The sequence below is a fragment of the Schistocerca gregaria genome, chromosome 1 (assembly GCF_023897955.1).
Source record: "Schistocerca gregaria isolate iqSchGreg1 chromosome 1, iqSchGreg1.2, whole genome shotgun sequence".
Taxonomy (NCBI): domain Eukaryota; kingdom Metazoa; phylum Arthropoda; class Insecta; order Orthoptera; family Acrididae; genus Schistocerca; species Schistocerca gregaria.
This window is the reverse complement of record NC_064920.1, coordinates 622,834,768-622,848,484: the sequence shown is the minus strand read 5'-3', so window position 1 is coordinate 622,848,484 and position 13,717 is coordinate 622,834,768. Positions and strand designations below refer to the sequence as shown.

Genomic DNA, 13,717 nt, shown 5'->3' with positions numbered 1-13,717 from the left:
TTCAGCGTGTGAAGGTTCACTGGAGGCAAGCAGAATCCGATCTAGCCTCACTAAGGTTAAAATTACTGTACTTGATTGATTTCTCTTGTATATACAGCTGGCGCATAGGCTCGTGAAGCCACAGTTTTCAGCAGCAGTCTGTTGTCGTTTCCGCACCCATAGCCTTTATGGTTCAATGCTGTCTGAGTAGGGCGACCTTACACAGTTAGTATTCCAGTCTGGTGGCCAGTGCTGCATTAGTGCAGTCACAGCTATGCAGAGTTAGGGCATACTGGCAGTCTGTCCCAGCAGTGGCTAATTACAGAGGCGATGACATCTGTGAAGCAAACTCCATCTGGTGATAGATAGCGTCGATCTCACTGGAGAGTAGAGGATAACAAACACATTTGTCAAAGTGGCCATTCTGATGCCTTTACCCAGGGTGTGCTGATCCACTAGTCGTAAGCTGGATCAAATGTAGCCACTACTCAGAACTAGTTTATTTATTTCTCTTGTACATCAAGCTGGGGCTTGGAATGGTGGGTCGAACCCCCTGTCTTCAGTGGCAATGTGCTGTCGTTTCCTTGCTCGCAGCCTTCGGATTTCTGCGCAGTTTAGAGCGGGGCGTCCCCGTCTCGTGGCTGGTGCTGCATCAGTTCCTGCCGATGTAGGCTGTCACTGACCTGCCTAAGCAGCGGCTAGTGACAGAAGTGATGGCATCTCTGTAATGAACCCCAGCCCCCCATGTATGGCTGGTTGTTTCTAGTTAAGTGTCCTTCAGACCATTACAGCTGGTGTAGGACTGTCTGGCAGGAGAATCCGTGAGACGACAGACACTGACTACAGCATTAGCAGACGATAACAGAGCAATCAGGCTTCTCCAGACCACACAGTGGTAGCCCACTCCACAGTCGTTGCCCACTAAGTATCCTTTGCCAGCTGGTCGGTCAGTGCTTATAAGTGACAAGAGCAGGTGTGTTGACATTTCAGTAACTCCGCTTCTTGCCGAACCGGTAGTAATAACAGCTCACTGAGAAGTGACCATGACGTCAGAATGCTGTGCCACCTACTAACTGCAATCAGCACATTTAGAGCAGCAGCGGCTTGCACTCTTTGTTCACGTCTTTCTGACCAAGAGCTTCCTGGTTCTGGGTAGATGGAGGTTCATAGAAGTCACTGAACACTGGTCCAAACATGCTTTGTGTTCAGTCACAGCCAACATTGGCGATCTACTAATACAATACCTCTGTGTGTAAAAATTTGTAGATCTGTGGAAAGTTCTATGGGACCAAACTGCTGAGGTCATCGGTATGTACGTTTACACACTACTTTGTCTAACTTAAACTAACATTCTCTAAGGACAACACACACACGCATGCCCGAGGGAGGATTCGAATCTCCGACGGGGGCAGCCGCGCTGACTGTGACAAGGCTACCTCGTGCGGCCTCTGCGTGTACAGTAGCCAGTATAAAGTAGTTGTCGTGCGAAAGAATTATGCACAAGGGGGGGGGGGGGGGGGGGGGGGGTGCCAGCCCAGTGAGGAAAGTGCAGCTGGTTGCATCTGCACCGTCACTTTCCCCACAGTCCTCTTAAGTGTTGGCGTCAGTGGGGAGAGCTTGCTTTCTCGCTCCTCACATCTCCCTGTACACTCAATCAGGTAGTCGTGAACAAATAATGTACAGAACAGAGATACAGAAATTTCAAAAGAAGGTATTCAGAATACCTTAGACTCTTAAAAAGTAAAACCTGCATATGACATTTTCTGACTACTTAATAGCCCAAAACCACCATCCAACTAAAATAGACATAGATTTAAAATACTGAAATCCAGCCATAGCCTATTTTGAAAACTTATTGAGCGGACATTTTACCGCAGCAGTCTTAGATAAGAGTATTTTGGACGATGACTAAGACACCAGAAGAGATCGCGCCTGTGCTGCGTCGTTTACACAACGTCAACCTTAACAAATAATTTTGGTAGCCACTACGCCATTATGTGTGCGCTGCTCATTGGTTTTAGTTTATTTTGAGGTGAGTGAAGAGGCTGTTTCAGATCCATAAAGGGATTCGAGCATGATTCCGACGACCCCGAATAAGGCAATCGCTGTTACCGTGTGTCGGCACAAATCTCGCTTATTGACGGCTAGACCTGCCAGAGGCAAGCAAGTCATATTTTGTTCTCGTTTAATTTGGTACGCAGCCAACTGCTACATTAAAAATGTCCGCACTATACAGAGAAAAAGAAAATGGTTCAAATGGCTCTGAGTACTATGGGACTCAACTGCTGTGGTCATTAGTCCCCTAGAACTTAGAACTACTTAAACCTAACTAACCTAAGGACATCACACACATCCATGCCCGAGGCAGGATTCGAACCTGCAACCGTAGCTGTCGCACGGTTCCGGACTGCGCGCCTAGAACCGCGAGACCAACGCGGCCGGCAGAGAAAAATAGTACACTCCTGGAAATTGAAATAAGAACACCGTGAATTCATTGTCCCAGGAAGGGGAAACTTTATTGACACATTCCTGGGGTCAGATACATCACATGATCACACTGACAGAACCACAGGCACATAGAGACAGGCAACAGAGCATGCACAATGTCGGCACTAGTACAGTGTATATCCACCTTTCGCAGCAATGCAGGCTGCTATTCTCCTATGGAGACGATCGTAGAGATGCTGGATGTAGTCCTGTGGAACGGCTTGCCATGCCATTTCCACCTGGCGCCTCAGTTGGACCAGCGTTCGTGCTGGACGTGCAGACCGCGTGAGACGACGCTTCATCCAGTCCCAAACATGCTCAATGGGGGACAGATCCGGAGATCTTGCTGGCCAGGGTAGTTGACTTACACCTTCTAGAGCACGTTGGGTGGCACGGGATACATGCGGACGTGCATTGTCCTGTTGGAACAGCAAGTTCCCTTGCCAGTCTAGGAATGGTAGAACGATGGGTTCGATGACGGTTTGGATGTACCGTGCACTATTCAGTGTCCCCTCGACGATCACCAGAGGTGTACGGCCAGTGTAGGAGATCGCTCCCCACACCGTGATGCCGGGTGTTGGCCCTGTGTGCCTCGGTCGTATGCAGTCCTGATTGTGGCGCTCACCTGCACGGCGCCAAACACGCATACGACCATCATTGGCACCAAGGCAGAAGCGACTCTCATCGCTGAAAACGACACGTCTCCATTCGTCCCTCCATTCACGCCTGTCGCGACACCACTGGAGGCGGGCTGCACGATGTTGGGGCGTGAGCGGAAGACGGCCTAACGGTGTGCGGGACCGTAGCCCAGCTTCATGGAGACGGTTGCGAATGGTCCTCGCCGATACCCCAGGAGCAACAGTGTCCCTAATTTGCCGGGAAGTGGCGGTGCGGTCCCCTACGGCACTGCGTAGGATCCTACGGTCTTGGCGTGCATCCGTGCGTCGCTGCGGTCCGGTCCCAGGTCGACGGGCACGTGCACCTTCCGCCGACCACTGGCGACAACATCGATGTACTGTGGAGACCTCACGCCCCACGTGTTGAGCAATTCGGCGGTACGTCCACCCGACCTCCCGCATGCCCACTATACGCCCTCGCTCAAAGTCCGTCAACTGCACATACGGTTCACGTCCACGCTGTCGCGGCATGCTACCAGTGTTAAAGACTGCGATGGAGGTCAGCATGCCACGGAAAACTGGCTGACACTGATGGCGGTGCTGCACAAATGCTGCGCAGCTAGCGCCATTCGACGGCCAACACCGCAGTTCCTGGTGTGTCCGCTGTGCCATGCGTGTGATCATTGCTTGTACAGCCCTTTCGCAGTGTCCGGAGCAAGTATGGTGGGTCTGACACACCGGTGTCAATGTGTTCTTTTTTCTATTTCCAGGAGTGTATAAGGGAAACACTCTATAAACGGTTACACTACCTTATGCCGTGATGCACTATCAGAAACATTGCAAGAACTATAAAAAAGGCAACCCTAACAGATAAAAGCTGAAGACACACACGCTCAGAAACAGATAGAGAGGGGGGCGAGGGCGGGTGGGAAGAGAGCGAGACAGAGAGAGAGAAAGGTAAAGAGGGAAACAGAGAAAGTAAGTAGGGTTCAAATAGAAGTCAGAACGAGCTTGAAAACAAAGCCTGGGTTCAAACTGCCGCCCAGCGCTTCAATAGAAGCTTCAACTCTTTGTGCGCAAAGAGTGATGCAAACGTCCCAGAATTTCATCAGAAATTACCGTGTAATAATACATCATTTCATATTATCTGGTGTAGTCGTTATTTCCTTGTAAACAGGGTCTTTTACTTTCCTCCTAAAGGAAAATAGCTAAGTTCAAAACTTGTAGACTGGCAGACCGAGAAACAGGGCCCTTACGTGCAATCCAACGTTTACTCTGTCAGTCATATATGGTATGGATCCCATACTTGTAAGCAACATTCAAGAATCTGTCGAACGACAGTTTTGTAGGCTACTTCCTTTGTTGATGGCCACACAATAGCAGAGTGAGCGGTCTACTTAACCCACTATACAAATATCCTCTACCATTGTTTATAATTCTAAGTTGAAAACTGAACTTTAAATTTTCAATCGGCACGTTATTTGCCGCACATTCAAAGGTTTTTCAAATGTTTATGTAATCTCCTTTTGGAGAAATCGTTTGATACGGTATTTGGCCCTTTTTTTTCAAAATAGTTTTTCATGTATGTAAGTGCGAATTTATGGAACGACGTGCGGCAGGATCTGGAGTTCGGCTTCAACGAGAGCCGGCGCGACCGCATCCTGCGGACGTTCGTGCGGAACGCGTACCTGTACCACTTGAACGAGATCTTCTCGACGCTGAAGAACGAGTACACGGACTGGGAGCGACCGGTGCAGCTGCCTCTCAACGTGCGCGACGCGACGCTGGAGCTGCTGAGCGACGGCCACACGGCGGCGCCGCTGCTGCGCGTCGGCTTCCTGCACGCGGCGCGCCCGGGGCCCGGCCGCACCTACTTCCTGCACTTCTGCCACCAGGCGGCGGAGCGCGACTTCCCACAGGTGGGTAGGCAACCCGCACAGCTGGCTCTCTGTGTGCCACTGGTCTGCACCTCAATCAAAACATCTAACGAGCAGAACACGGCAAGTGAGATAACCCGATTTCCCAGAAACGTCGCTCAGTGGAAGAGGGGACCGGTGCCGCTACTTCTCAATCAAGTAGCTTCTCAGTTCACGTCATAGCGGCTGAGTGCATCCCGCTTGCCAACAGAACTTGGCAGACTCTGACGGTGACCCATCCAACTGCTAGCCAACCCCAACAGTGCTTAACTTCGGTGATATGAAGGAAACCGCTCTTACCAATGCGTAAGACCGTTGGCTCCTGTTCTACAAAACACCGACGTAATATACAATTAATGCCTGTCTTTCAAGTTAGTAGTTTTTGCTGGTATATCAGCACAGCTCCTGATTACGAAACAGGAAAATAAAATAGAGTTTACCTATAATTAACTCAGGGAAAGTGCAACAGTAAACTACGGAGAAAGAGATACGCCTTTCTAACTAGCAGACGACGATATGGTATAGAATTCACGCAAGTATTTACTTCATGATTAACAACAGATCATTTTTGTCACAATCTTGCGTTGTTTGTAGCTGGTAAACCTACAAAATTTTCAAACTATTATTCTGAACTTACAACATTCATCTCACAAAAGTATTTCGTTTGGTGCTACTGTCTTTGTTCTGCTGGTAAACCAGCAGTGGATTTTTATAACAAATATATTAATGACAGTAATCTCAGAAATAAGAGTACATTTTCGGACGCCCAAAACCTCTAGAGTTCTTCCCTTAAAATGAATTCGTAATGAATACCACTGAATTTCCTTTGAACTGGATGTTATTTATATTACAAAGGAAAAATATCTCAAATAAAGGAATGTCACTGGTAAGTTTCAAAAAATTTTGGCGGCAATGAAAGTAAATTTTTTGTAACAGGTATTTAAGATATGAATCGTACAAGTTCACAACACTTGGTAGTTTTTAACACACATCACCTGAAATAATTAGAAAAATCACGTAAGTGTCACAGAACAATAATGACAAAGCACACGAAAACTTCACCAAGTAGTTTGCCCGGTTTCTTTTCGAAAGACAGAATAGAACATTTCGTCAGTATTGAAGCATCTAACTATGGAGAAACAGCTCCCGTGGACAAGTATGGCGCAGGGAATCGATTGTGGATTGGTAGTAGGAACAATCCCAGCATTTAGGGAAGTATCAAATTCGGGATTTTTCTCCCGCTTCTTGTACTAACCACTTCAGTAGATCTCTCGATTAAAAAGTTTCTTTTGTTGCTTGAGGATGGTAACATATAGGAGAGTGTCAGTTGTTGAGACTATCACTAATTTTAAACTCTCGAGTAGATAAATAAAGACCGAGTGAAACGAAAGAAAGAAAGCTAATTTTGTATAAGCAGAATGTAATTACGCATGTGACACTTCAGAACGGGTAACAATAAGACAATATTTCTTTGTGTTGTACGTTTCTCACAAATACATGTGAGTACAATTCATTTGGTACCACAGGTTTCACGCAGAAACATTAAATCGATAACTCGTAAGCATCAAATGACTATGAGTGTGCATGCACTATGTTTCACTGAGCACGTCTTGAGATTCTTGTAAACTTACAGAACTCACAACTGAAAATCATGAGATAACTACATGTGCTTCTTCACGATTTCTCCATGACTGTACGGACACTAGCTGCGGCTTTCCTGAGTGCGGCCAACAAATTTTTAGTGCTCATGGTGAGTTAACGTTGTTCATCTCCAGTCCGCGATTACACACTTACGGTGGTACACAGCTTTATGGTACGCTAATCCAGTTCACAGTGCACTGTTGTCATTATAGCTTTTCTTGTGATTCATCACGCTTTCACACCATTTACTGACGGCGCACTTACGCACTGTTCAAAGAAGACGCAGATTTCTCACGTACATCAATATTAGACACCATGCCACGCTTTTAGTACACCACCAGTCCATGTAAGGGCGAAGAGAGCAATCCTCTTCATATGCGAGAGGATGGAAGAGCACACGGGAGCGATTCGAAAGCGACATGTTGGAAATGGTGAAATGATGAAGGAGAGTGAGAAAGGGGAGAAAGTTTGAAGGACTGATGGCACCTTGAGGGTGTCTCTTTTTTGCATCCCATATGCTATGTATAAATGACGACTTCCCAGTATCCACAGAATGAGGAGGAATCAAAGGGGTACCTGAAGTTGATACAATCTACTGCAGATAAAGTAAGAACTATAGGTACAGCTGGAAATGTCATCCATGCTCCCTAAAGATATATCAACAGCTATGGATGGATCTACAGGGATCTACATCTACATCTACATCTACATCTACATGACTACTCTGCAATTCACATTTAAGTGCTTGGCAGAGGGTTCATCGAACCACAATCATACTATTTCTCTACTATTCCACTCCCGAACAGCGCGCGGGAAAAACGAACACCTAAACCTTTCTGTTCGAGCTCTGATTTCTCTTATTTTATTTTGATGATCATTCCTACCTATGTAGGTTGGGCTCAACAAAATATTTTCGCATTCGGAAGAGAAAGTTGGTGACTGAAATTTCGTAAAAAGGTCTCGCCGCGACGAAAAACGTCTTTGCTGTAATGACTTCCATCCCAACTCGCGTATCATATCTGCCACACTCTCTCCCCTATTACGTGATAATACGAAACGAGCTGCCCTTTTTTGCACCCTTTCGATGTCCTCCGTCAATCCCACCTGGTAAGGATCCCACACCGCGCAGCAATATTCTAACAGAAGACGAACGAGAGTAGTGCAAGCTGTCTCTTTAGTGGGCTTGTTGCATCTTCTAAGTGTCCTGCCAATGAAACGCAACCTTTGGCTCGCCTTCCCCACAATATTATCTATGTGGTCCTTCCAACTGAAGTTGTTCGTAATTTTAACACCCAGGTACTTAGTTGAATTGACAGCTTTGAGAATTGTACTATTTATCGAGTAATCGAATTCCAACGGATTTGTTTTGGAACTCATGTGGATCATCTCACACTTTTCGTTATTTAGCGTCAACTGCCACCTGCCACACCATACAGCAATCTTTTCTAAATCGCTTTGCAACTGATACTGGCCTTCGGATGACCTTACTAGACGGTAAATTACAGCATCATCTGCGAACAATCTAAGAGAACTGCTCAGATTGTCACCCAGGTCACTTTAGATCAGGAACAGCAGAGGTCCCAGGTCGCTTCCCTGGGGAACACCTGATATCACTTCAGTTTTACTCGATGATTTGCCGTCTATTACTACGAATTGCGACCTTCCTGACAGGAATTACGAATCCAGTCGCACAACTGAGACGATACCCCATAGGTCCGCAGCTTGATTAGAATTCGCTTGTGAGGAACGGTGTCAAAAGCTTTCCGGAAATCTAGAAATACGGAATCAACTTGAGATCCCCTGTCGATAGCGGCCATTACTTAGTGCGAATAAAGAGCTAGCAGCGATGCACAAGAGCGATGTTTTCTGAAGCCATGCTGATTACGTGTCAATAGTTCGTTCCCTTCGAGGTGATTCACAATGTTTGAATACATTATATGCTCCGAAAGCCTACTGCAAACCGACGTCAATGATATAGGTCTGTAGTTAGATGGATTACTCCTACTACGCTTCTTAAACACTGGTGCGACCTGCGCAATTTTCCAATCTGTAGGTACAGATCTATCGGTGAGCGAGCGGTTGTATATGAGTGCTAAGTAGGGAGCTATAGTATCAGCGTAATCTGAAAGGAACCTAATCGGTATACAATCTGGACCGTATCAAGCGATCTGAGTTGCTTCGCAACCCCTAAGGTATCTACTTCTAAGAAAATCATGCTAGCAGATGTTCGTGTTTCAAATTCTGGAATATTCCATTCGTCTTCCCTGGTGAAGGAATTTTGGAAAACTGCGTTCAATAACTCCGCTTTAGCAGCACAGTCGTCGGTAACAGTACCATCGGCACTGCGCAGCGAAGGTATTGACTGCGTCTTGCCGCTTGTGTACTTTACATACGACCAGAATTTCTTCGGATTTTCTACCAAATTTCGAGACAATGTTTCGTTGTGGAACCTATTAAAGGCATCTCGCATCGAAGTCCGTGCCAAATTTCGCGCGTCTGTAAATTTTAGCCAATCTTCGGGATTTCGCGTTCTTCTGAACTTCGCATGCTTTTTCCGTTGCCTCTGCAACAGCGTTCGGACCTTTTTTGTGTACCACGGGGGATCCATTCCATCTCTTACCAATTTATGAGGTATGAATATCTCAATTGCTGTTGCTACTATATCTTTGAATTTGAGCCACATCTCGTCTCCATTTGCTTCGTCAGTTCCGAAGGAATGGAGATTGTCTTTTAGGATGGCTTCTAGTGACACTTTATCCGCTTTTTTAAATAAAATTATTATGCGTTTGTTTCTGATGGATTTGGAAGAAACTGTATTGAACCTAGCTACAACGACCTTGTAATCACTAATCCCTGTATCAGTCATGATGCTCGCTATCAGCTCTGGATTGTTTGTGGCTAAGAGGTCAAGTGTGTTTTCACAACCATTTACAATTCGCGTGGGTTCGTGGACTAACTGCTCGAAATAATTTTCGGCGAAAGCATTTTGGACAATCTCGGAAGATGTTTTCTGCCTACCACCGGTTTTGAACAAGTATTTTTGCCAACATACCGAGGGAAGGTTGAAGTCCCCACCAACTATAACCGTATGTGTGGGGTATTTATTTGTTACGAGACTCAAACTAGTCCTGTTCTCATGAGTATTATTGCTGGAGTGATGAAGTCACACATCACCCAGTACATCATATTACCTCTGTGTAACCCTAGGTCTTCAAGAAAATTTTAATAATTTTAATCAACACCAGTTTTATCTGGATCGTTGCAGGTGAGAGGCCGCGAGCATGTCTTTTTAATAATCCAATTGCCGCAGCTACGGTACCTTATCGCTTTCCAGGGACCAATGGTGTGTAGTCACTGACTCGTCTCCACGCTCTGAGATTTTTAATTTTGTTTTGCTTTGAGTTGACAACACTGAAATAAATACATTTCTATCACATTTCAATTGTCTAAGCGATCCTTTTATCTTCATACTTCCACCCCTTAAATTTCATGCGCTTTGTGTTTGATTTCATTTAATAATTGATATCAATTAATTGTTAGCTCCTAGTGTGGAGCCATGTCATCAATCATTTACTCGTCATTTGAAGTCCGACAGCAGAGAATTCTCAGTTCACTAGAGTGTATGTAATAGAATAGTGCAAAAAAGGTAATTAAGAACATTTGTACATATGCAAGAACATTTCATGAACTGCAATGTTTTATATTTCATCCCAGGAAAAGATCAGTCAACCTCAGCTATGTGGGATCCTTCCGGTTGGGATAGAATGGGGTGGGAGCCTATACCGGTGATTGTACACTCAAAGCATTTCTCACTGACACTCAGTGGTATCTTAATCTGAGGAAACACCTATGACATTTGTAATTACTAATTATGCCGGTACTAATACCGTAATTTTACTGCCTGTGCATATTGCGCGAAAGATACATGATGAATATAATATGATTCATGTCACAAGCTCTCTAGTAATCCATAACCACTTTATAAGCAAATATGTCATATACTCTCACATCACCTGGTATGAATTACACTTGCGTGAACAGTTATTCAGAACTAGCAAATGAGGTCATGTTGACGCACGGAGTCCAGTTTAAGGGGAGAGCATATACTCTTCACTCGTCGTCAGATGTATTTAATTCGAGTCATCTTTGAGCCATGGGCATGGGAGAGTCATCCTTCCTTCATGGCTGTTGCCCATCTAGGAATCAGCTTTCCAACATCTCTCACAGCGACAGAGGGGGCGAAGTGAGTGTCTCACCGTTGCCCATACACGTTCTCAGGTTGTTTTTTCTTCTTTTTGCACCTGAGTGGCTCTGTCAGGATTAGGTTTTGACCAGTTTATTGTAGTGCAACCATATGTGGAACCCTTCTACATTCTGGCAACTGTTATGATCATTGTATAAATGCATGAAGACACAAAACTGGCTCACAGAGAACAAAAAGCATGTGATGTTAACAGAGTAGCGTGTTACATTTTTATCTCTATATACCTAGGGCAGAACATGGCTTACTGTTTAAAGCTGCATTGTATGGTTAAAAGCAGGGGATTGGTCCTCGCTAGGAGAAAATTGATCATGGATGTATGCCCCTTGGCTCGCTGTCCTTCAAAAGGAATAGCGTCTGTTTAACCCCCCCCCCCCCCTCTCCTGTGTATGCGAAGCCTTAGCATTGTTCCGCCCTGTCGCGGGGGAGTGTTTTCAACTGTGTTGCCAACACTGTGTTGTAGCATGGCTGCTTGTTGGTTCAGCTAAGGACACGCCCCGCTCCACTCCTAAGGATACGCTGCAGGCGCCATGTTGTGGCTTCGCCACTACTGATCCCCTCGAAGCATGTGCCGAGCGGTGGGTCAGCTGACTGTCCACACTCCACTGCTTCCCCATACAAGTGAGCGGGCGACCTCCTGCGAAGCGATCACCTGCCCCCAGTTCACCTCAGCATGTCCAGTGTGTAGTGCTCACACTCATGCCTGCTACTGCAGAGTCGTCACATACCATTCATTGCTCGTTCTCGCCAATCGCTTCATAATGGCTACGGGACACACAGATAGCGTACTGTTAGTGTGACAGTGTTGACAGAGATTGAGTAAAAACACTCGTGGCCTTAAGTGGGAATTAAGGAAAACTTTCCGCCCCTGGCAACAGGCCACGCTGCAACGACCTTTACTTTCAGTCCGTATGGAGCCCCTCCAAACCTCATATATGACTCCTCGTCAAGTATAACTTGTTGCATTCAAACCACTCCTCTAGATCATTCAACAACAACGCTGGAAGACAAGTCTCAGCTTCGCTAAAGAAGCAAGCACAATTAATGTTGGCACAAAGCATAGTAAATATTATCTGCTGGTAAGAACACTCTCTCTTTTTTTTTTGGTCATCAGTCTACTGACTGGTTTGATGCGGCCCGAAACGAATTCCTTTCCTGTGCTAACCTCTTCATCTCAGAGTAGCACTTGCAACCTACGTCCTCAATTATTTGCTTGACGTATTCCAATCTCTGTCTTCCTCTACAGTTTTTGCCCTCTACAGCTCCCTCTAGTACCATGGAAGTCATTCTCTCATGTCTTAGCAGATGTCCTATCATCCTGTCCCTTCTCCTTATCAGTGTTTTTCACATATTCCTTTCCTCTCCGATTCTGCGTAGAACCTCCTCATTCCTTACCTTATCAGTCCACCTAATTTTCAACATTCGTCTATAGCACCACATCTCACATGCTTCGATTCTCTTCTATTCCGGTTTTCCCACAGTCCATGTTTCACTACCATACAATGCTGTACTCCAGACGTACATCCTCAGAAATTTCTTCCTCAAATGAAGGCCGGTATTTGATATTAGTAGACTTCTCATGGCCAGAAATGCCTTTTTTGCCATAGCGAGTCTTCTTTTGATGTCCTCCTTGCTCCGTCCGTCATTGGTTGTTTTACTGCCTAGGTAACAGAATTCCTTAACTTCATTGACTTCGTGACCATCAATCCTGATGTTAAGTTTCTCGCTGTTCTCATTTCTACTACTTCTCATTACCTTCGTGTTTCTCCGATTTACTCTCAAACCATACCATACTGTGTACTCATTAGACTGTTCATTCCGTTCAGCAGATCATTTCATTCTTCTTCACTTTCACTCAGGATAGCAATGTCATCAGCGAATCGAATCATTGATATCCTTTCACCTTGTATTTTAATTCCACTCCTGACCCTTTCTTTTATTTCCATCATTGCTTCCTCGATGTACAGATTGAAGAGTAGGGTCGAAAGGCTACAGCCTTGTCTTACACCCTTCTTAATACGAGCACTTCGTTCTTGATCGTCCACTCTTATTATTCCCTCTTGCTTGTTGTACGTATTATATATGACACGTCTCTCCCTATCTTGATTTTTCTTTAGCCTTGCTTCCATTATTAACCGTAACGTCAGAATTGCCTCTCTCGTGCCTTTACTTTTCCTAAAGCCAAACTGATCTTCACCTAGCGCATTCTCAATTTTCTTTTCCATTCTTCTGTATATTATTCTTGTAAGCAGCTTCCATGCATGAGCTGTTAAGCTGATTGTGCGATAATTCTCGCACTTGTCAGCTCTTGCCGGCTTCGGAATTGTGTGGATGATGCTTTTCCGAAAGTCAGATGGTATCTCGCCAGACTCATATATTCTACACACCAACGTGAATAGTCGTTTTGTTGCCACTTCCCCTAATGATTTTAGAAATTCTGATGGAATGTTATCTATCCCTTCTGCCTTATTTGACCGTAAGTCCTCCAAAGCTCTTTTAAATTCCGATTCTAATACTGGATCCCCTAACTCTTCTAAATCGATTCCTGTTTGACAAATCTTCACCCTCATAGAGGCTTTCAATGTATTCTTTCCACCTATCTGCTCTCTGCTCTGCATTTAACAGTGGAATTCCCGTTGCACTCTTAATGTTACCACCGTTGCTTTTAATGTCACCAAAGGTTGTTTTGACTTTCCTGCATGCTGAGTCTGTCCTTCCGACAATCATATCTTTTTCGATGTCTTCACATTTTTCCTGCAGCCATTTCGTCTTAGCTTCCCTGCACTTCCTATTTATTTCATTCCTCAGCGACTTGT

At 45.2% G+C, this 13,717-nt stretch overlaps 1 protein-coding gene across 1 annotated transcript in view; it reads left to right on the top strand.

The window, feature by feature from the left end:
* LOC126365371 (neuroligin-1-like) overlaps positions 1–13,717 on the top strand; it is a 723,598-nt gene that overhangs the window by 551,196 nt on the left and 158,685 nt on the right. The window contains exon 5 of the mRNA XM_050008142.1: positions 4,703–5,002. Within this exon, the coding sequence (XP_049864099.1) occupies positions 4,703–5,002 (300 nt within the window). The remainder of the gene's footprint in view (positions 1–4,702; positions 5,003–13,717) is intronic.